The 23,769-nt window shown below is 36.1% G+C and overlaps 1 protein-coding gene and 1 pseudogene across 7 annotated transcripts in view; one reads left to right on the top strand and one right to left on the bottom strand.

Annotated features, from left to right (window-relative positions):
* C2CD3 (C2 domain containing 3 centriole elongation regulator) overlaps positions 1-23,769 on the bottom strand; it is a 235,253-nt gene that overhangs the window by 143,945 nt on the left and 67,539 nt on the right. For 5 of the 7 annotated variants that reach the window (XM_077113600.1, XM_077113599.1, XM_077113596.1 and 2 more), the window contains exons 12-17: positions 15,767-15,885; positions 13,687-13,809; positions 8,415-8,909; positions 4,670-4,821; positions 2,430-2,676; positions 1,152-1,268 (exon numbers count right to left, since the gene is read on the bottom strand). In XM_077113600.1, the coding sequence (XP_076969715.1) occupies positions 1,152-1,268; positions 2,430-2,676; positions 4,670-4,821; positions 8,415-8,909; positions 13,687-13,809; positions 15,767-15,885 (1,253 nt within the window). The remainder of the gene's footprint in view (positions 1-1,151; positions 1,269-2,429; positions 2,677-4,669; positions 4,822-8,414; positions 8,910-13,686; positions 13,810-15,766; positions 15,886-23,769) is intronic. The other 2 variants (XM_077113601.1, XM_077113602.1) reach the window with 1 other exon arrangement.
* LOC143643464 (neuronal migration protein doublecortin pseudogene) lies at positions 20,362-21,345 on the top strand (annotated as a pseudogene).

The following is a 23,769-nucleotide window of genomic DNA, read 5'->3' as shown; positions in this document are numbered from 1 at the left end:
CTACTGAGCCACCATGGCCCGCCCAGCTACCATGGCCCACCCAGGCCAACTGATTTTTGACAAGGGTGACAAGTTCATTCAATTGGGAAAGAATAGTCCCTTCAACAAGTGGTGCTGGGAAGACTGGATATCCATATGTAAAAGAATGAAGAGGGACACCTATCTCACACCATATACAAATATCAACTCAAGATGGATGAAATTTAAGAATTAGGACTATAAAACTCCTAGAAGAAAATCTTAGTGAAACATTTCCAGGACCTGGTGTTAGACAATGGTTTCTTAGACCTTATGCCAAAGCATAAGCAGCAAAAATAAAAAATAGATAAATGGTACCTCATCAAAATTAAAAACTTTTGTGCATCAAAGGACTTCATCAAGAGGCTAAAATGACAACCTATGTAATGGGAGAAAATATTTGGAAACCACCTGTCTGATAAAGTTTTAATTCCAGAATCGATAAAGAAATCCTACAATTCAATAAAGAAAAGGTGAATCAATGGGTGAATGGATAAGCAAAATGTGGGGGGTGTGTGTATACATATATATATATGTATACATATATATATACACACACACACACAGACACACACAGAGGAATATTATGCAGCCACAAAAAGAAATGAGTTGCTAATATATGTGACAAAATGTTGAAATAAGCCAGATACAAATGGGCAAATATTGTATCATCTCACTGATATGAGACAATTAAAATAAGTAAATTCATAGCGTCAGAAACTAGAAAACTGGTTACCAGGGGCTGGGAAGGGCTAGGGATGGGGGTGGTTAAAGCTTAAATCATACAGAATTTTTGCTGGGGGTGATGGAAGGATTTTGGTTATAGATGGTGATAGTTGCACAATATTGTGAGTGTAATTAACACCAGTGAATTATATATTTGAATGCAGATAAAAGGGGAAATTTTATGTCACTAAAATAAAAATTAAAAACAAACAAAAAGAGCTTTTCCTAGGGAAACAGAAAACTGCAATTTAATTTCTTGGAGAAAAAGAAATGGGGGAAAAAAGACTCAGAAAGACTACATAATTTGCCAATATAGTATTACAGCAATTTAACAATTCAGTTCAGCAGATGCTCAACAGGATGAGGGACATGAATATATGAGGAGAAAAGTATCTGCAGATTTTTACCTTCTTGGGAAAAGGACTTCCTCTGCGCTTACAGTGAATGTTTTTTAACTTTCCATATGGAATTTTACAAAAGCTGACTCTATTCTGCAAAGTGAGGGCCATATAACACCTAAGAAGCTGTGAAAAAATTATAGGTTTCTTATTTGTGCTTTTCTGTAATTTCAAAATTAAAAAACACTTCTATTTATTGACAGACACTATTATCTAACAGAAACAGCAAAGTTTAACGTTCATAGCAAACAAATAAGCAATACCCTATTAAAGATATTTTCCTAATAGTTCTTTCTCTGCTAAGAACATTTAAATTTGTCACTCAGATCCAAATTAAAAACACTGCATACAAAAAAAAATTACATACTTAAATGTTGTGGAGACTTGAGATTTGGTTATACTGGTAAGAACAACAAATGTAAAATATAGTAGGATATGATATTGTGAATGGAAAACTGGGCTTGGAGTCAGAAGACCTGTGTTTTGAACCCCAGTTCTTCCATTCCTAGATATTTGGCCTTGGAGAAGTTACAAAACCTTTTGAATCTCTGTTTCATTGCCTATAAAACTGAATGACAGGGGTGCAAAGGTAGTTCAGTGGCAGAATTCTGGCCTGCCATGTGGGAGACTGCGTTCGATTCCTGGCCTATACGCTCACCCCACCCTCCACTCTCCCAATCCCCCAAAATTCAACAAAAGGTGGTGCAATAATGGGACAGTCATATGGAAAAAGAATGAAATATGACCCCCACCACACAGTGTACAATAAAAACAAAAACAAAATGACAGTGACCTGCCTCACACAGTTGTTTAGGGAAATAAACATGATAAAATATTTGGATGTGCTTTCTCAATCGAAAGCACTGTACAAAACAAATTACTTTTAAACTACTAGAAGAAAAGCAAGGAACCTCATTATAACTTTCCAACATGGACTTAGTTGAATAACTAGATTGTGCTGGCTTTCATTTGAGATCCCCCATGGATCCACCACCCTTAACTCACATGTTTCTTAAATGGAAATAAAGTCAGTAAATTAGAGGCTTAAGATCTGGATTCCCAATTACATTTTCTTTATAAATTCAAGGACCTAAGAGGGACACAGGGATCCATTTCAGCCATATCAGAAAAATACGGATTCTTTTGATTTATAACAAGCACTGAAATGTCAGTTAAGTTCTTTCGTTCAGCCTTTCTTTACTGAAGAATTTTGGGCAATGGTTTCACTGAAATATGCAAGATAAAATGAGGTATCGTTTTTGTGAACAATCAAATTTCAGTCACTACCGTAGCAACAGATGCTATAGAAGGCTGGTCCAGGAAATGGGCTGGCCTAGGGCTGAATTGAGAGAACATTCCTTCTTCATTCTTTAGCTTTTGTAATGCTATTATCTGAACTGAAGAACCCATAGCTAAAAAGACTCGAAGGTTTCCCGTTTGTCGGCCTGAGAACACATCAATCACAGGCATGTAGCTATCCACAGCAACGACTGGGTACTGGGAATCAAGCAGCAGGCGAGAAATCTTGGGATCTCTAGGAGAGAAATTGTGGATGAGCAAACAACAATCATCAATCATGTCATTTCTTAGTTGGCTCATTTTCTCAGTTTGTTAAAAATGATCTACAATGGGGAATTAATACTTAATGGGTAAATATAGAGTTTATGTTGAGATAATGGAAAAGTTTTGGTCATGGATGGTGGTAATGGTAGCACAACATTGAATGTATTTAAATACCACTAAATTGTATACTTGAGAGGTTAAATGAGAAACGTTATGCTGCATTTATGTTACTACAGTAAAAATCTTTGAAAAATTTTGTTTCTATACTATATAGCTTTTTTGAAATAAATGATCAACAACTAAGAAGGTAATAGTTGCCTTTTTTTTTAAGTGTGATTTTATCAGTAACCCATCAAATAAAAATTATCAGGCATATAAGTTCAAAATGTAGCAACTGAGAACAGAGATTGTATCTGATTTATTTCTGTATCATCATGGCCCCAAGTCCAGTACCTGGGATCAGGCAATATCTTGTAGAGGCTTGCTGCACTGCACTATTTTACAGGGAAGCAGTACGGTTACTAAAAAAAAAAGTATGGACTTTGGAGTTTGGCAGATAAGATTTGGATAAAATTATACTAATATCTGCCATCTACTGAGTACTTATTATGTGGTAGGCACTATAATACATACATACATATATACATGTTTTTAATCCCTCTAACAGTGTAAAGTTTGGTATTACCCTCTATTAACAGGTGAGAAAAGCTAAATTCAGAAAGGTAAAGTAATTAAGTTAACAATACACAACTATTAGGAGATTGAGCTCAAGTTCAAACTCTGGTCCATATGATTCTAAAGCCCAAATGCTCTCCACTATAACATGCTGAATCTTAGCCCTGCCACTTATTTGCCGTTTGACTCTGGTAATCAATTTAACCTTTCTCAGTCTGTTTCCTCAAGTAATGTAGAAATAAATAAAGGTAATAAAACTGCCATCACAGCTGCCACAAAGACTAAACTGGGATAACAGATATATAATACCAACTATGATGCTCGGTATGTGGTAGCTGCTCAGGAATTGGTAACTACTATTTGTTTTACAATCTCTTAGCAAAGAATTGAGACCAATGGAATGAAAGGGGAAGAAGAATACCAGACTAACATCACTACTGAAAAAATGGGAAAAGTCTAGAGCCTATAGCTGACATGACTCCAGTAGTACTTGTTAGCCTGACCATGCTTTCTAATGTTACCAACATATTTAACTTTGCACAGAAGAGTTACCCAATCATTTTCTCACTGGACCCTAACAAATACTCTGGGAGAGAGCTAGGGACTCTATCATCACCTTCATTTTACAGATAAGGAAAAGAAAGCCAGAGAGATTAAATGATGTGTCCAAATCAAAGGATAGGTTTCCTCATTTGTAAAATGGGGATAATGATAATATTTCATGGGATCACAGCAAGGCTCAAATGATATATTGCCTACAAAAGTACTCTTCATAAAATGTAAAACATGACATTATTCATCATAGAAATCTTACAAATAGATAAGGAGGGCTGTATTTTATAGTTTATTTGATGTTTTATAATAGAGAGATAAACCATGAGTTTTGTGGGGCAATAATGTCTGGCAGTAGAGCTTCTTGGTAAAGAGAGCGTATTCTAAAGCTAGGCTATCTCAGTACTAACTCTGGTTCCACTATTTATACATGTGACAAATTATTTAATTTTTCTCTCTTCCTCTGTTAACTAATCTATAAAATATGGAAAATAATAGTATTTGCCTCAGAGGGATGTTAACGTATGTAAGGTACTTTGTATAGCACCTATAACATAGCAAGCAGTAGCTGCAATATTACTTTAAAATAGGAGAAAGAGCAGCAACTGTGGTAAATTTGAGAAAAGTACTCCAAGGAATTATTGGGCTACTCATGTTTGCAAATGAAAGGAATTCTTCTTCAGTGCATACAGAGTGAAAGATGCAAAGTAAAGAATACTCCAAAAGATCCTATTTACTTGAATGACACGTAAAACTGATGGAGGGGGAGTTTCACCAGCCCGAGCAGCTTGTCCTGTCCTGGGCTCCGCACCTTGTTCCAAGTTTCAATTATCATCACATTGTTCTTAAGCCTTTCCAGGTATTTGGAAGACAGAGAGACAGGAATCACCTGGTGGAAAAGAACAACCAAAAACAAAATAAAACAAAACCCAGACCTAAGAAAAAGGATTAATTTCTGCTTTCATTCAATATACTTACTGAAAGCCTATGTGCCAGGCATAGTGCTGGGAGCTGGAGATATTAGAATAAAATCTACTCTGTATCCTCAAAAGAAGCCAGAGTCTAGTGTTAGAGACCAAAACATAAAGGCAAAATATGAAATAATATGCATTCTCTGAGGACAAAGCTCAGATAGGGGGCTTCGGAGATCCAGAGAAAGTCAGACCAGGTCAACATAGTGCCTGCCAAGCACATCCAATTCTTTCCAAGGAAAGGTGACCAAGTGAAACAAGTTTTTAAAACCATGATGGCTACTGATTGATTGGAGCAGCCAATCCAATGACTGGATGGTATTTTATGAAATGGCTTAGTGCAAAAACTCGCTCAATAGTAAGGCGAATCATCCATCTGGATTTTCAGCATAAAATTACTCCAGAATTAGTCAGCTAGTAATTGAAAGAGAAAAGAGAAGTCACAAAGAGAACAAAAGATTTAGAGTAAAGAGCAGCTCAGTCAAATTATTGGTAGCATCAAGGACCTACCATTTTGAAGGAATGTAAGCTATAGTAAAGCCTGCAATAGCAGAGGGGAGAAAAGTCTAATAATGAAACCACAGAAAAATGAAAGGCAAAAAGGGTGAAACCAGATATAAGGCATAATGAAAGGAAGTCACTAGAAAAACAAAGAACGAGAAAAAAAGCTACTTTTGTATTTGCCTCAGAATTTCCAATTACATAAGATACTCTGAGCACATTTCTGTTCTTTGAAATCCAAAACAAACAAATAAAAACTAACATGGCAACCTAACCCACAGGTAAGGAGGTTTCAGAGAGATCGTCTGAGAAAAAGTAATACTTAGCTAAAGGATGAGAAGGAATTAACTAGAACTAAAATCTCTGCCATTTCTGCCCAATGAGTGTCATTAAGGGTGAGACAGAAATTCAAAGCAGAAGGAAAAGTGCATGTAGAGACAAGGAGGTAGGAGAAGAGAATATTCAGGAAACTCCAAGTAGCTGAGTATAGCTGAAGTATCTAGTGTGAAGGGAAGTGGTAGAAATGGAGACAAGAGAAGTTGATAAAGCGTCTCTCAACTTCCAGGGTTCTGAGGAAATTATTTTATGAGTTAGGCCATACAGAAGGAGGAGCAAAATATTTGGAAGGAACATTAAATTCAAATTTGGATACATTTACATTTACACATCTTTATTGAATACACACTATATGCCAGGCAAAGTGTTAGGTACTAAGTATGAAATGCTTTTGAGACATCCAGGTACTGATGACAAATAAGTAGGTAGATATAAAGATCATAAACTACAGTGAAATGTTTGGCCTACACAAAATTGTGGATTTGGAAGCTATCTTTATAAAATAATTGAAGCTATTCATATATTCATATGAATATATGAAGATATGATAGCCCTGGGGAAGTGCCAAGGGCAGAGCAAAGGGAGCACGAAAAATTCAAGTAAGAAAAAGGGAGAAGTGCTGGGATCATAATCCTCTGATAATTTTCCTCCTGGCCTAATGATCAAAAAAGAACAAGTGCTGGATCAAGAAGGAAATAAGAGTGCAGTCACAAAAGCCAAGAAAGGAAGCCATTTAAGAAATAGCACCAAATTCTACAGAGAAATGAAATAAAAGGAACTATTTTTCCCCTCATTATTTATTTTTTATCCATACTTTTTACTCATCTGTCCATACCCTAGATAAAAGGAGCATCAGAAAAAAGAGAGAGAAAAAAAAAAGCTGTTTAAAAAAAGGGCGGTGCGACGGTGGCTCAGTGGCAGAATTCTTGCCTGCCATGCCAGAGACCGGGGTTTGATTCCCGGTGCCTGTCCATGTGAAAAAAAAAAAAAAAGCTGTTAAAAGGAGCATGAAACAAGGTTTTCATAACCACACAGTTTTATTGTAAAAGCTATATCATTATACAATCACCTTCAAGAAACATGGCTACTGGAACACAGTGCACAGTTTTACGTACTTTCCTCTAGCTACTCCCCTTTTATACACCATAAACTAAAAAGGGGATATTATATAATCCTTAAGAATAACCTCCAGGATAATCTCTTGACTCTGTTTGAAATCTCTCAGCCACTGAGACTTTATTTTGTGTCATTTCTCTCTTCCCCTTTTGGTCAACAAGGTTTTCTCAATCCCTAATGACGAGTCCCAACTCATCCCAGGATTTTTGTCCCACATGGCCAGGGAGGTTTACACCCTTGGAGTCAGGTCTCACATAAAGAGGGAAGGGCAGTGAGTTTGCCTGCTGTGTCAACTTAGAGACAGAGAGAGGCCACATCTGAGCAACAAAACCCCCAGGTTCTCTGGGGGTAACTTTTAGACCTAATTTTAAGTAAACTTAGCCTATCTCTTTCAGGGATAAGTTTCACAGGGCCAAACCCCAAGATCAAGAGCTCTGCCTATTGATTTGGTTGTGCCCACTGCTTCCAAGAACATCAGGAATTCTCCAAATGGGGAAGTCGAATTTTTCCCTCTTTCTCCCCATTCTCCCAAGGGGACTTTGCAAATATTTCTTTATTCACTGTTCAAATCACTATGGGATTTATCAGGGCATCACACTAACCTGGGCAAACCAAGAAAATCTCATGCCCTAGTCAAGATTCCATGTACTTATGGTGTTCAACTAAACTAACCATACACGTTAAATTAGATAATATGCTACTCAAAATAAAATATTGCACCAAATAAACATCTCTTTCTTTGGTCTCACAGAAGTTGAAGTTTTAAAATATGGGTGATAGTACCCTTTACCCTCTATTCTTATCTACCCCAGTCCTATCCAAATCAGCTTCATTCATATCTCTAGTCAAAGTCTGATCACTTTTTCAATAAACTTTGTACCAAATAAACATTTCTCCCTTTAGTCTCACACAGAAGCTGAAGTTTCAAAATATGAATGACCATCGATTTTCGACACCCTGCAATACTGCTATTCCTTTGTTCTTCCTCATGCAAAAACATTTTTAAATCTGTACATTTAATCACCATCATTGTATACTTTAGGCATTCCTAAATTATACCATTTCAGTCTTTATCATCTATCTTTCCTTCCCCTTACGCTCCCCAGCTCTTCTCCCTCTATGATTCTCATGTTCCGCTTCATTCATTGTACTAAGAGGAATATTGAAATAAGTGAAGAAATAAATGTGAGGAAAAAAAACGAAGATGGAATGACTAAAGAAAAGAGGAGAAAAGTTTAACTGATCAAAGTCCCAGAGGAAGCAGAAAGGAACAGAATCCTGAACTCAGATAAAAGTCATAGTAGGAAACCACATCAAAAGTAACAGACAGGAGAGAAATAAAGACACACAAAAAATTTTTAAATATTGGCAATGTCTATTCTTCTTCCTATCCAATAGTGGGATTGTCTGGCACTAACAAATGATTGCAAAGTTCCCTTCTAGTAGGAACATTCTAGATTTCTTTCAAGAGTGAACTATGATTTAGGACACATCTTTATCCCATCCCTATCATCTCTAACATATATAGATTGGATGCTAAGATATGTACAAAAATTACCTGAGAAAAGTTAAAGATTGGTTGTGTTGTGCCCCATGCGATGGCAGATCTGGCAACTTCCTCTGTGCTGAACAGTTTGCAATTTAAATAAACATTGCATGGCAGTTGTTTCTCAGATTCTCCAGTAATGAAATCTTTACCGTCTGGAACCATCAACAGGACATGCAATAGCAAAGCATTCTCTTCTGTTGACCCATTTGTCTGATTTATCAAATTGTGGGAGGTTGGCACAGCCATAAAGGTTGAAGGATTTGGCTCTACAGGGCTTGGTGACTTTGGGTTGGGGTACACCAAATTCTGTGTTTCCTTTGCAATTTCCTTATGAATTTCACTCAAGGACTCTGAATTTTTTGTCGGGGCAATCTCTTGGCTAACTTCTTGTGGTACCTTATCTGGACTTGTAAGAGCACAGAGTGGGGTACGCTGGGTGCTGTGACTTAACTTAGTGTTGATACAAGTGAGATCTTTGTTATCTATAACAAGCTCCATGGTTACCTGTAAAAAACACAAAAGGAAAAGAATCAGTAAGAATGTCCTCTAGAATCAGAATCAGAATCAGAATCAGAACTTTAGAGCTGGAAGTGACCTCCTTCAGATTGTAAGGAAATGAATGAGCTCATTTTCAAACATTGTAATAGTAAGAAAACTAACAGACTGCACATACATTAACTTGCCAGAACTCAGAAAAGCTAGGCCGATGATTATCAATTACACAAAAGATGAGCATGGAATATCTTCTTGTGTAAAAAAATAAGGAAGTGCTCAGAAAATGATGATGACATGATGAAAGAATACAAAATCTACTTGAAGGGGCTCCCTCTGGCCAAATCTAGGTCAATCTGAGTATCAAACTTAATAATAACAGTAATGGACTATAACCCATTGAATAATATAAGAATCCATGAGTCTATACTGATATAAATAAATGAGAGGAATAACTCTTCTATATAGTAGACTACCAATTAATAAATGCACAGTGAATGATGGAATTAGGAAATCACTATTTTGCAATCATTAAACTTATAAGTGATTCAGATAAGCCTAAATGGTGGCATAGTCTAAATAACTCTCTTCCCTTTTCAAAACATCAATGTCATGAAAGATGAAGGGGCGCAGAATGCTCCAAACTAAAAGAGATTAAAGATATATGACAACTAACTGCAATGTATGATCCTGAACCAGAAAAAAAATTTGTTATAAAATAAATATTGACATAATCAGTGAAATTTGAGTATGGACTGTAAACAGAACATAGTTATCAATGTTAAATTGATTTTTTTAACTGTACAATGCTATGCATGATAATGTCCTTGTTCTTGGGAAATACCTGAAAAACACACTAAAGAATTTAGGGAGAAAAACGTATGACGCCTGTAACTTACTCTAAAATGATTGCATTGGTTTGAAGCCATTAAGTACTCCAGAAAAGCCATGCCCTTTAATCTTCATTCAATATTGCTAGGTGGGATCTTTCTGATTATTTCCATGGAGATGTGACCCACCCGATTGTGGATAGTACCTTTTGATTAGATGGTTTCGATGGAGATGCATCTCCACCCATTCAAGGTGGGGTTGCTTATTGGAGTCCTTTGAGAGGGAACAATTTTGGAAAAAGCTTTAGAGCCAATAGAGCTCACAGTCAGAGACTTTTGGGGAACACTCCTGGGGAAGATGTTGAAGAAGAATGAAGAGAAAACTAGCAGACGTCACCATGAGCCCTTCTAGCTGAGAGAGAAACTCCAAACATCATTGGCCTTCTTGAGCCAAGGTATCTTTCCATGGATGCCTAAAAAATGTTTAGATATTTTTATAGCTCTGCCTTAATTTGGACATTTTCATGGCTTTAGAATGGTAAATTTGAAACTTTATAAATTCCCCTTTTAAAAAGCTGTTCCATTTCTGGTACACTGCATTTTAGCAGCTTTAGCAAACTAAAACAATAATTCATAAAAAAAAGTGTATGGATGTATGTATATGTGTGAATAGAAAGATATTTACACACATATGTGAATAGAAAGATATAGAGAGAGAACAAGGAAAAATTGACATCCTTTTATCCAGGGTATGGACAGATGAGAAAAAAAAAGGATAAAAAAATAAATAAATAATGGGGTAGATAAAGGGTAAAAATTGGGTGGACTGAAATACTGTGGGTGAATGAGAGGGAAGGGTAAGGAGTATGGCATATATGAGTTCCTTTTTCTTTTTTTTATTTCTTTTTCTGGAGTGATACAAATGTTTTAAAAATGATCACAGTGAAGAATACACAACTATGTGATAATAACTGTGAGCGATTGATTATATAATATGGTTGGACTGTATGGGTGTGGATATTTCTCAACAAAAATATTTTAAAAAACGAAAGAAATGAGTGACAGAAAGCAAAAAACAAAATGTTAACAATTGGTAAATCCTGGTAAAGGTTATATGGGAGATTGTGGTACTATTTTTATGATCTTTCTGTAACTTTAAAATTATTTCAAAATTAAAAAGTAAATAAAATGTTAAAAAATAAAAAAAAGAAAGGAGGCAGCATAAATGATAACTGACCATAGACATGATCATCACCATTGTAAGACTGAATTAGTAGGGATAAAGGGGACTTGATGTCCTTTTATCTAGAGCCTACTGGACTTATAAAGCAAACTTATTTGGCTCTATTGGATACAGATAGCAATCTATCTAGAACAGCACTTCTTTCTACAGAGCCAGGACAGAAACAATTTTTGGTCCAAATTCTACTTATTACCTCTTTGGGATTTTAACCTTGTAGACCAGAATGAACCAGGCAAGTAAAAATAAAACTTGTATACTAGAAGAGTAATGGAAAATAATTTTTTTTCAATGATAGTATCACACAAATCTTTAAAACTAAATGGTATTGGGCAAGCCACGGTGGCTCAGCAGGCAGAGTTTTCTCCTGTCACGCTGGAGACCCAGGTTCGATTTCCTGTGCTTGCCTATGCAAAAAACAAAAACAAAAAACCCCCCCACAAAACTAAATGGTATTTACTAAGGTAATAAAGCTAAGCCAAAAATAAAAAATAATCTAAAAAAAAAGAAAAAAACAAACAACAAAAACATATAAATATAAAAAAAAAAAGATTTAAATAAAGCTAGCCAAGGCATTATTACTTCTTTCTGAAGAAATGAAAACAGGTTCTGATGTGCGGTAAGACAAATTTATAACAGGAGAACAAATAGACATATTTGCTAAAAAGCGGGTGAACAATGGAAGCTTCTGGCTCACTACTTTGAAATGAAAGACTGAAATAAGGAAGACTGAATGTTTCAGTGAAGATCTGAAGATGAGACCTAAGCAGATACAAGTTGCCTGGTAAGGTCAAGAGGGAATACATGCAACACCTGAGAATCTGATTAATGCAGTGACTAAATCTGGATTAAGCAACCTTGCAGAAAAGTCTAACTAATGACAATGGGACAAATAATAAGTTTTTTAAAAAAAAAACTGTGATAAGATTATGTTACCAAGCAGCATTTGATAAGAGACCTACTGGTTTTGGTAAACAAACATTTTTATAACAAAAATAAAAACAAAAACAAAGCAAACAAAAAGCCTAAATGGCATTTACTACGTAGATCTGGAAGAAAGGAGAGGAGGCTTCCAAGAAGAGAAAACAGTATGAAAATCAAGAAGAAAAGCATGGAGGCATAAACCAGCAGGAAATACAGATTCTATATATAGCATGACATGGTTATTGACAGGGAAGTTGTAAGACAGGAGGCTGCAGCAGCAAGGCAAGGTCAGACTGTTAGCTTTTATCCTTTAGGTGATAAGAGCCATGGAAATGTTTTAGGTATGGATCTGATAATTTTTTTGTTTTCTTTTTTTGGAAATGATAATTTTAAAAGCTTATCAAGACACTAAAACAAAGCTATCCTGAAGTCACATAATCAAATATTGCTACCTATAGAACCCTGATGCTTCTGAATACAAGGAAAGGACACTCTCCAATGAATTACATATTAGAATTATTCCCACAGGCACAAACTCTGTTACTTCTCTCCTCGTTCACTGCCTAGTTTCTAGTCAAAGCCACCATCATCTCTTTTGGGAACTAATGCAAGGGCCTACCTATTTTTCCTGCTGTCCTTTATTTTCCATATGGTAATCTTTTAAAAATGTAAATCAGATGATATTTCTCCTTGGCTTTCAATGTCCTTCCACCGCTCTTACATAAAATCTAAACCCTTTACCCTGCCCTAAAAAGCTTTGAAAAATATGGCTCCTGTCTGCCTGTCTAACTTTACTTTCTACCACTCTTCCTCTTGTTCACTGTTCTGTGGCAGCATTCTGTACCTTGATGACACCATACCCATTCCAGCTTTAGGGCCTTTGTATATGTCATTCTCTCCCTCTCTGCAATAATCTTCCCTGTGCTATTTTTTTTTTTCTTTAGCTTTTTTTATTGTTTAACATAGATATAAAGCAATAGTTTTCCAAGCACTCTTCAACAGTAATTACAGCTCAGATCTCAGAGTTTGTCATGAGCTATACCATACCATCATCTCAGATCTTTCCTTCTAGCTGCTCCAGGATACAGGAGGCTAGAAGGAATAAATATTTTTTTTATCATCACAATCGATTTTTTTTCCTCCTTTTTGGTGAAAAATAACATATATACAAAAAAGCAATAAATCTCAAAGCACTGCACCACAATCAGTTGCAGAACAGATTTCAGAGTTTGGTATGGGTTAAAATGCCACAATTTTGTTTTTTAATTTCAGCTGCTCTAAGATACTGGAGACTAAAATAAATACCAATTTAATTATTCAGCAGTCATATTTGTTTGTCAAACCCTACCTTCTCTGTATAACTCCACCATCACCTTTGATCTTTCTATTTCCCTCTTTAAGGGTATTTGGGCTATGGCCATTTTAACTTTGTCATTTTGGAAGGGGCTGTCAATAATATGGGGTAGGGAGATGGAACTAGCTAATGTTCTGGTGAGGCTGGGTCCTCTAGGTTTCTGGACTTATCTGGTCCAGGGACTCATTTGGAGGTTGTAGGTTCTTCCCTGTGCTTTTTACTTGGTTGCCGCCTCTTATTCTTCAACTCTCACCTCTTTAGAAAGACCTCTGACCACCATCTACTACTTCCTCCCAGGTATTCACTATCACATTATACATCCTTCACAGCACTTCCATTGCCCTATTTCAATATAAACTCTACTAGAGTAGACTTTTTAGTGCCAGATAATCACATGTGCTCAGAACATACTCCTGACTATCTGAATGTATATCTATATACCTTGAGGTGACCAAATGGTGTCTGCTCATTTTCCTGTTGCACTGGAAGCTGATCACTAAAAGAAAGCAGCTTTGACTGAATGACAAATCGCAAAGGGAGTGATGCAGATCCAATTACTTCTGGCTGAGGGGTGAAGGAAAGAAAAGGTTTAGATTAAATTAAAGAGTAATAAAGTGACAATATATGATGGCTTATAAAAAATAAAACAAAACCCATGTCATATGAAACAAATAGCTCAATAATTTAGCAATTCCAAATGGGATTCCACATTCTGCCATTTTCTTGCCCTCCACCTCTAGGTTTCACTGTGTTTCCCTGGAAGATTATAGGGGGTTTCACAAGCCACAAATAGGTTGGAAGATTAGCTCTTTATGAAAAATGTTCAACTTCACTGTTAAAATAAAAAATGAAATTTAGATGGTAAAAGTTTTGTCTTTAAAGCTAGTAAAATTATAGAATACAACTGTGGAGAAATAGAGATTTCATATGCATGAAGTTGGGAATATAAACTAGCAATAAACCTTTTTTTTTTTGGCATGGGCAGGCTCCAGGAATCAAACCCAGGTCAACTGGCATGACAGGGCAAGAATTCTGCCACTGAGCCACTGTTGCACCACCCCTGGCAATAAACTTTTGAAAACAAATTTTAAAGAGCTTTAAATTTTATACTCTTTGGTCCAGTAATTTCACTTCTGGGAATTTATACTAAAAGTTAATTGACAATATATAAAAAAACTTTACAGAAATGAATTCTTCCCACCACTTTTTAAAGTAGTTAAAAATAAGTAACCAGATGTCTAATAATCAGGAATAAATAACACAGCATATTCCTACAAATGAAATTATACACAGCTGTGAAAATATTTATTGAGTTTGTAATAATATGAACAATATTTGTTAATAATGTTCAATAAGAATACCAGGGTATTACATTATATGCATAGTAAACTTTCAAATATTTTAAAAATTATGTGGAAAACATTAAATACATATTATAGAATAATGAATAAAAACACTCAAGACCAGACCAAATGAAAAAGAATTGTATACAAAATTATCGTAATATCAAAGATGTATGTATGTGTAACATATTGTACTCATTTAGAAAAGACAAAGAAGATACATTTAAATGTTAATAAAAGCTATTTTTGGTCATGGGAATTCTAGGTGATTTTTGCTTTTTTATATTTTTCAAGTTTCTACAAAAAAAATGTATAATTCTTTCAAAATTCAAAAAAAGCCGTTAACTAGTAATAGCAAAATGATTCAATGTAAATATATTGAAATGTTAACAGAGATGGTCTTAAGGTTGTGGAATTATGTATTTTTCTTATCTTCCTATTTTACAATATTTCCCCAAATGAACTTGTATTATTACTATTCTCTGAAAAGTGCAAGCAAAAAACCCCAAGATGCATTACTCATGCAATCCACCACAAAGAAGAGGTCAAAAGATTATAAAAGGTTACTTTTTTACGGAAGGAAGTAAAAACAACTGCTCATAACATAGTTTATTGCTTTATGTTGAGCCAGATGCAAGTAGATTTTATAAATTTGGAATTAGCTGATCAAAATTGCTATCCACAAATATATTATTTTGGACATGGACTGAATACCTTCTTATTCTGCCTGAAAAGAGGAAGTAGAGTCGTAATTTAAGGCCAACCTATATCAATAGATAATTAAAAGCCAGCCTATATCAATACAGTCAACTTTTTACAGTAGGAAACATAGTAAAAAGGTTAACAGCTCCTGGCTTTGTCTTTTGTTAGCACTGGCGATCTTGGACAAGTTATTTAAATTCACTAAATCTCAGCTTTCTCATCTATAAAATGAAAATAAATATTACCTAATTTGCAGAGCTGTTGTGAAGATTAAATTCGGTAGTGTGCTTGTACAGAGTATTAGCACATCTGGCCTATAACAAACAGCAGACACAGACTAGGAATAACATTAACAATAAAAAAATAATAAACAGTTTTATTTCAGTCTGGAGAAATTTCTAGCTTAGGTAGGAATATAATTTTAAGCATGGTCCAAATCCCTGGTTTAAATGGTAAGGCAAAAGGTCTTCAAATACCTTTTTCTGTGGACTTTTCTTTGTGTGAATTTGGAAAATGAGGTTGGAATTCCACCAGTGTTCTATCATTGAACCATCAAACTGTACAGGAAATAGAAATCGTTGCTGGAACTTCACCACTGAAAGGAGAACCAGACACACAGGCACATGGGCACATGTCATACCACCCAACTAGAGCCATCTTCAATCCATGCTTCCCCCATCCTAACTCCCTTCAAATCTATCCAAAAACACTTATAGAAATCTAGTTAATATGACTTCACAGAAAGTGTTAAGGTTATAGGATTGAAGGAGGAGAGACAAAATATGGAAAATAAGTAGTGATATGTGGCTCTTCTTTGATATAAGAAATGAATGCAAAGCATAAGAGCACAGGATGTGCAGGGAGACATATCTGCACACTTACCTGGGTATATGGTAAAAAGGACTTACTATTTTTAAAAGACAAGTTGCTAGGCAGTATAACAGGTGGTTTTGTACAGAGAGATAATAACTTTGTACATCAGAAAAGGCCTGGCTGGGGGTGGGACAATAAGAGCTAAATGAATAGAAGAACTGAATCAAAAATCATAACCAAAAAGTATATAGTTTATATTTTGGCTGAATAAAAGAGGAATCCCTACTGTTAATGAGACAAGGTACTAGGTATGATCTTAGTTAGCAGTGTTGGGCTAAATTAGAATCTGTCTTTCGGGTGGACTGGAAAGGGTTTCTGCTGGCCTAAGTGTAAACGGGATAAAGTGATGGTGTTCATCAGTCTGTTACTTACAACAAACTCAGTCACAAGTTATCACCTGTAAAATGATTTTTCTGTCCATTCATTTCTAAGCCCTTAAAATGAATTTGAAGAACCCTCACAAAAAGCCCAGTTACAGAGAGATTCAGCTATCTCTGGTATTCTCATTAAAAGTGTCTGTACTGATCTCTTTATTCATCTGTGGACATTTGAATTTTTCACACTGTATACTTCCTTTTCTTGGGACTCCTGGACATGATCTAGATCTTGCTATCTGGATCTACATATCGGAATTATGAACAAAAGGACTACCCTAAAGGCTCTCATCTACTAGACTGGTTTATCTGATTGTTTTACCAGGGAAATAGAGTAAGACAATACCTATATCTCATTGGTGTGCTGGGAGGCTCAAAATAGGTCATAACTGAGAAAGCACTGTGGATACTGTAAAGTCTTTTGGAGCTCTACTTCAGTCTGGTGCTTCTTGGACTTCTCCTCACTTCCCAGGTACTTTTTTTGTACTATATAACCTTATTTCTCAAATAATTGTCTCTTAAGTTGTTTTTTTTTCATAATCACCAAAACTGAGTTTAGAAAGAGAATAGAAGAAATTTATCTCAATAAATTGCTAGCAATGACCAAGACCTTTTTTTTTTTTTAATTAAGGAGCTGGTAGGAATTCTAAAAATACATAGTTGAATCCATATCATTGTTGAAAGGACCAGAGGGGAAAACGTGATTTTGCTTAAGGTCACACAATTAGTGTATGGTATAATCCTAGTGTTCCAATTATTAGCTTGATGCTTATTCCACATCTCCCATACACTTTCTCACAGAAGGTCATGTGAAGAATTCAACTACTGTGGGCAAGAATGATAATGCATGAGAAATAATAAAGATTAAAAGCACATAATTTCAAAATTTATATTCTGACTAGTGCATTCCCTAATATAATTTATGTAGATACCTTAATTGAACACCGTAAGTACATGAAACCTTGGGTAGGACATGAGATTTTGTTGGTTTGTCCAGACTGATGCCCCGATAAGTCCCAGAGTGATTTGAACAGTGAATAAAAAAGTATCTGCAAAGTTCCCTTTGGGGAATGATGAGAACGGGGGAAAATTCAACTTCCCCAAGTTGAATTCTTGATATTCTCTTTTGTTGCTCAGATGTGGCCTCTCTCTCCAGCCAACACAACATGCAAACTTACCACCCTCCCCTGTCTACGTAGGCCATGACTCCCAAGGGTGTGGAATTTTCTGGCAACGTGGAACAGAAATCCTAGAATGAACTGAGACTCAGCATCAAGGGATTGAGAAAACCTTCTAGACCAAAAGGGGGAAGAGTGAAATGAGATAAACTGTCAATGGCTGAGAGATTCCAAACAGAGTCCAGAGGTTATCCTGGAGGTTATTCTTACACATTAAATAGATATCGCCTTATTAGTCAAGATGTAGTGGAGAGGCTAGAGGAAACGGCCTGAAAATGTGGAGCTGTGTTCCAATAGTCATGCTTCTTGAAGATGAACGTATAATGATAAAGTTTTCACAATGTGACTGTGTGATTGTGAAAACCTTGTGTCTGATGCTCCTTTTATCTACCTCATCAACAGACGAGTAAAATATACGGAATAAAGATGAATAATAGGGGGTCAAATGTTAAAATAAATTTAGAGTGAAATGCTGGTGATTGGTGAGGGGTAGGAGTAGGGGGTATGGTATGTATGAATTTTTTTGTTTTCTTTTTATTTTTTTTCTGAATAGATGCAAATGTTCCCATAAATGATGATGATGATGAATATGCAATTATTTGATGATATTGTGAATTACTGATTATATATGTAGAACGGAATGGTCAAAAATTTTTAAAAAAAGCACATAATTTGGAGTCAAAACCATTCTGGCGTCAAATCCTGCCATAAACCAATTGTTATCTTAAACAAGGCTACTTAATTGATTTATGTCTCCATTTCTTCTTTCCTCATCTCTGTGTGTGCATTTAAGGATTAAATAGGTAATGCATGTAAAAAAAATAATGAGTACTTGGCACATAGTCTAATGCCCAATAAATGTGAGTTACATAATATTTTAGAGTTTAATGCTTTACATTTATTATTCCATTTGATTGTCCATTGATCCCTCTGTAATCACCTTGCTTTGCAGGTTCCACATTAACTAAAAGTCGTGCATATTTGAACCATGTCCTCACTCTGCATGATTTCATGGTAAATGAGATCTAAGTTCTAAAAGGTACAAGCTTCCAATAACACTAACATGCAAAGTGAGGACTCCTGAATCTCAATTTTACAGATGGGGAATCTGAGGCTTGTAGCTTTAAGTAACCTATCAAATGTAACATAGGTAGAAAGGGAAGACCTGAGAAAGGGAACTAAAATATTTCTTTGGACATGGGGGTTTCATGAAAGCAGTTTAACCATATTAAATGTCCTCAAACATGCTTGTTTTTCAGCCAAGAGGACCATTAATACAACCCTGACTGCTCTGAACAAACCTTCACAGCAGTTTCTGATACTACTGATAATTTAACCGTATAGACAGGAAGGAAATACATGAAATATTTTACATGTCCTAATTTTTCCTTAAGGTGATGGGAAGAATAAAACAATGTGCTTTTGTATAATTTTTTTTAACAAAATAGAAAATAACACCAAAACCACAAGCAACAAAAGAAAAAATATTAAACTTTGTGATGATACCAACAAGAAATGAAAAGACAATCCACAAGATGGGGGAAAATATTTACAAAGCATAGGTCTGATAAGGAACTTATATTTAAAAAATATAAAGAATTCTTACAAGTTATTAAAAACCAAATAGCGCCAATTATTTAAAATATAAAAGCCCAACATATTCAAGATGGCAGAGTGAGATGCTTCAGAGCTATGCCTCACACAACATCTTTGAACAACCAGCAAGAACTGGCAGAGCATCTTTCTCAATACTTCACAAAAGAGTTGAAAGACTGCAAGGTGGGTATTAAAACAAGAAAAAGGCAACTCAAAAGTGTAGGCTCTCCTGGTACCTCCCTCATTCTTTACCGGCTTTGCATGGAGCTGGCCCATACTGCCAGTGTGAATCCTTGGTCCTGGTTACAGACCAAGCAGAGGAACCTTCCTGCATATAATGGCAGCTTGTATGTCAGGCCCATTCTGTCCAGTGGTAGCCTGAGGGGCTTGCCATCCTGGAATATGCCCTGCTTGTAGAAGGCAGCTTATGGAGCTCTCCTACAGAACCCTATGGGAGAACAGTCAGTGGTGGCTGTGTGGGGCATGGTGCTGCTGGCAATAGGACATATAGCACAGTGCCTGGGACTGAGAAAAAACCATTTCCTAGGGAACAAGGGATATGCATAATGATACAAATGGGGAAATTCCTAGGAACACACACACATTCCCAAAACAAGACACATGTGCAGAAAAGATTACGGAGGCCCCTATGCTTTGGCCTAGAGTTTTCTCTAAATTTATTATATGGATAATCTCTGAAGGAGAGCACTGGTTCAAGTCAATCTGCAAAGACTGGGAAAGGTATTTTCTGTTCTGCCGTAATACAAAAGCTAGATACAAGCATAACAGATAGATGCCTCAGAGGCTAAATATCAGTGAAAATCCATTAAAATATCAAAATGTCCAGGTTTCCACAAAAAGTTAAAATATATAAATAGGAAGTGATAGCCCAGGTAAAGAAGAAAATTAAAGCATTAGAAACTATCAATGAGCATGAACAGACCTGAGAAATACCAGGCAAAGATTTTATTAACGGTCCTAAACATGCATAAAAAGCTAAAGGAAAGCATGGATAAAAAGCCAAGGGAAGAAGATCCATATTCCTGCAGGTCTCTGAGATTCCACCAAAATATGGAACTTGATTTTGGACACTATGACAAAAGAGATAAGACATCCAGGAACATGCGAGGCACACGGATGAATGGACTGCCTAGTCCCACTCACAGTGCCCACTGTAGCTTCTACCAAACCAGAACCTTGCACAGGCACTGAGTAATGAAAAGAAAGCCAAGAAGGTACGTTTCTACCACAATGGGGACCGCTACTTCAAGGGGATTGTGTACGCTGTGTCCTCTGACCGTTTTCGCAGCTTCGATGCCTTGCCGGCTGACCTGACTTGATCTCTGTCTGACAACATCAACCTGCCTCAAGGATGTGATACATTTACACTATTGATGGATCCAGAAAGATTGGAAGCATGGATGAACTAGAGGAAGGGGAAAGCTATGTCTGCTCCTCAGACAACTTCTTTAAAAAGGTGGAGTACACCAAAAATGTCAATCCCAACTGGTCTGTCAATGTGAAGACATCTGCCAATATGAAAGCCCCTCAGTCCCTGGCTAGCAGCAATAGTGCCCAGGCCAGGGAGAAAAAGGACTTTGTACGCCCCAAACTGGTGACCATCATCCGCAGTGGGGTGAAACCTCGAAAGGCTGTTCGTGTGCTTCTGAACAAGAAGACGGCCCACTCATTTGAGCAAGTCCTCACTGATATCACTGAAGCCATCAAACTGGAGACCGGGGGGTTGTCAAAAAACTCTACACCCTGGATGGAAAACAGGTAACCTGTCTCCATGATTTCTTTGGTGATGATGATGTGTTTATTGCTTGTGGTCCTGAAAAATTTCGCTATGCTCAGGATGACTTTTCTCTGGATGAAAATGAATGCCGAGTCATGAAGGGAAATCCATCAGTTGCAGCTGGCCCAAAGGCATCCCTGACACCACAGAAGAGTTCAGCCAAGAGTCCTGGCCCTATGTGCGGGAGCAAGTCTCCAGCTGACTCAGGACCTGTACCTGCCTCTATCCTTGGATGACTCTGACTCTCTTGGAGATTCCATGTGAAGGAGAAAAAAGTGTTCAGAGTCCAGAGTGCAAATTCAACCTTACCATTACATTAGAGTACTTCTGCTCAAGTATCTAATAGCACAATTGGTGCTTTCAAATTTTTATCTTTTTTGTTTTTGTTATTTAAAAAAAACACTATAATTAAAAAAAAAAAAAGCCAAGGGAAATCAGGAAAACTACGATGAAGATAAAGAGACTATCAATAGAGAGATGGAAATTATTAAAAGGAACCAAACAGACCTCAAGAACAGGGAGTTCTACAGCAGATTGGAGCTGGCAGAAGAAAGAATCAAAGAGTTCGAATATAAGATAATTGACATCATTCAGTCTAAGGAGCAGAAGGAAGAAAGAATGAAGATAAGTGCTTGATGAACCTGTGGGACACCATCAAGCATACCAATGTACTCATTACTGGAGTCCCAGAAGGAGAGAAGAGAAAACAGAAGAGAGAATATTCAAAGAAATAATGACTGAAAACTTCACAAATTTAACAAAAGACAGAAATATATACATCTAAGGTGGCCAATGAACTCTACACAGGATAAACAAAAATAGACCCACACCATGGCATATTATAAGCAAACTGATGAAAGCCAAAGATACAAAGAATTCTGAAAATTTCATACAAGGGAGCCTCATAAGATTAAGTACTGTTTCTCTTTGGAAACCATGGAGGTAAGAAGAGAGTGGGATGACATTTTTAAAGTGCTAAGGCAAAACTGCCCACCAAGATCTATATCCAGCAAAACTGCATCCTACAAATGAAGAAAAGATTAAGACATTCCCAGTTAAATAAAATCTGCAGGACTTTGTCATCACTAGATTGGCCCCACAAGATATGCTAAAGAGAGTTCTGCAGCTTGAAAGGACAGGACAATAAACCGAAGTCACATGAAGAAAACAAGATTTCCAGAGACGGGAAAGACTTGGGTAGATATACATGCCACGAGTATGTATTTTTGGTGTGTAATCCACTTTTTACTTCCTGCAGGATGTAAAAGGCAGATATATAAAATATAAATGCAAATCAGTGGTTTTGTACTCACAATGCATGAACATGTAATTTGTAAAAAGAATTACATAAAGATGGGGGGACAGGGGATATAGGAACATGGTTTGTATATACATTTGAAGTTAAATTGGTATCAAAGCAAATGAGATTATTACAGGTTAATCTCATTAAGTCCTCTACAAAGAAAATATGCAAGTTTACAGAGACAGAAATTAGAGCATAGGTTCTCAGGGATGGGCAATGGAAGCTACGCATAATGGGTAAGGGTTTTTGTTTTAGGAATGGAAGGTGGTGAGGATGACAGTACCACCATCATGGGAATGTGATTAATCCCACTGAATGTTATGCTTAGGAGTGGTTCCAGTGGGCAAGTTGATATTGTATATATGTTCCCACAATTCAAAAAAAGAAAGAGCAACTAAAGAGAAATGACAAATGTGATACATAAACCTGGATGGGACCTACAAAGGAAGGAGAAAAGCCTTAAAGTTAGGGTATTATTGAGACATATTAAAAAATTGGAATATAGACTTTAAAGTTAATATCAGTGTTAAATTTCTTAAACTTGATAACTAAAGATTATTACATAATTGAATATCTTTGTTTTTAGGAAATGTACATGGCAGTATTAAATGTTCAAGTAATGTGTACAACTTATACTCAAATGTTCAAAATGGATTGATGAATAGATGGATAGATAGAATGATACAGCAAATATGGCAAAATGCTAAAATTTGTGGATCTAGGTAACTGGAGTGGTGAGGGCACATAGGGGTATGTTGGAATTCTCTGTATGTGACTTATATTATTCTAGTAATTCCCTGTAAGTTTGAAAGTATTTCAAAATAAAAAGTTAAAAACAACAACAACAAAAAGTGCAAGGATTTGACAGTCATTTTTCCAAAGAAGATATACAAATAGCCAATATGCAATTTTTTGCAATAGCATAAGATGTTCAACATCTATAGCCTCAGGGAAATGCAGATCAAAATCACTAGCTACCACTTGACACACAATAGGATATACCTAGAATTAAAATTTAAAAACAGGCAATGAAAAACATATATTTCTGGTACAAAATTTAAAGTGGTACATGTGCTATGGAGAACACTCTGGCAGTTCTTTGAAAAGTTAAACAAAGAGCCATCATACGACCTACCAATTACATTCCTAGGTATCTACCCAAGGGAAATGAAAACATATATCTAAAAAAACCTATCCCAAAATGTTTATAGCAGTATTGTCCACAGAAACCAAAATGTGCAAACAACCCAAATGTGCTTCGCCTGATGAATGGATAAACAAAATCTGCCTTACACTTTAAAATAGAGTATCATTCAACAAGAAAATGGAACGAAGTAGTGATACATGCTACAACATG

The sequence above is a fragment of the Tamandua tetradactyla genome, chromosome 8, assembly GCF_023851605.1.
Source record: "Tamandua tetradactyla isolate mTamTet1 chromosome 8, mTamTet1.pri, whole genome shotgun sequence".
Taxonomy (NCBI): Eukaryota; Metazoa; Chordata; class Mammalia; order Pilosa; family Myrmecophagidae; genus Tamandua; species Tamandua tetradactyla.
Note: the sequence above shows the minus strand (reverse complement) of the source record. Positions and strands in the feature narration are given on the sequence as shown.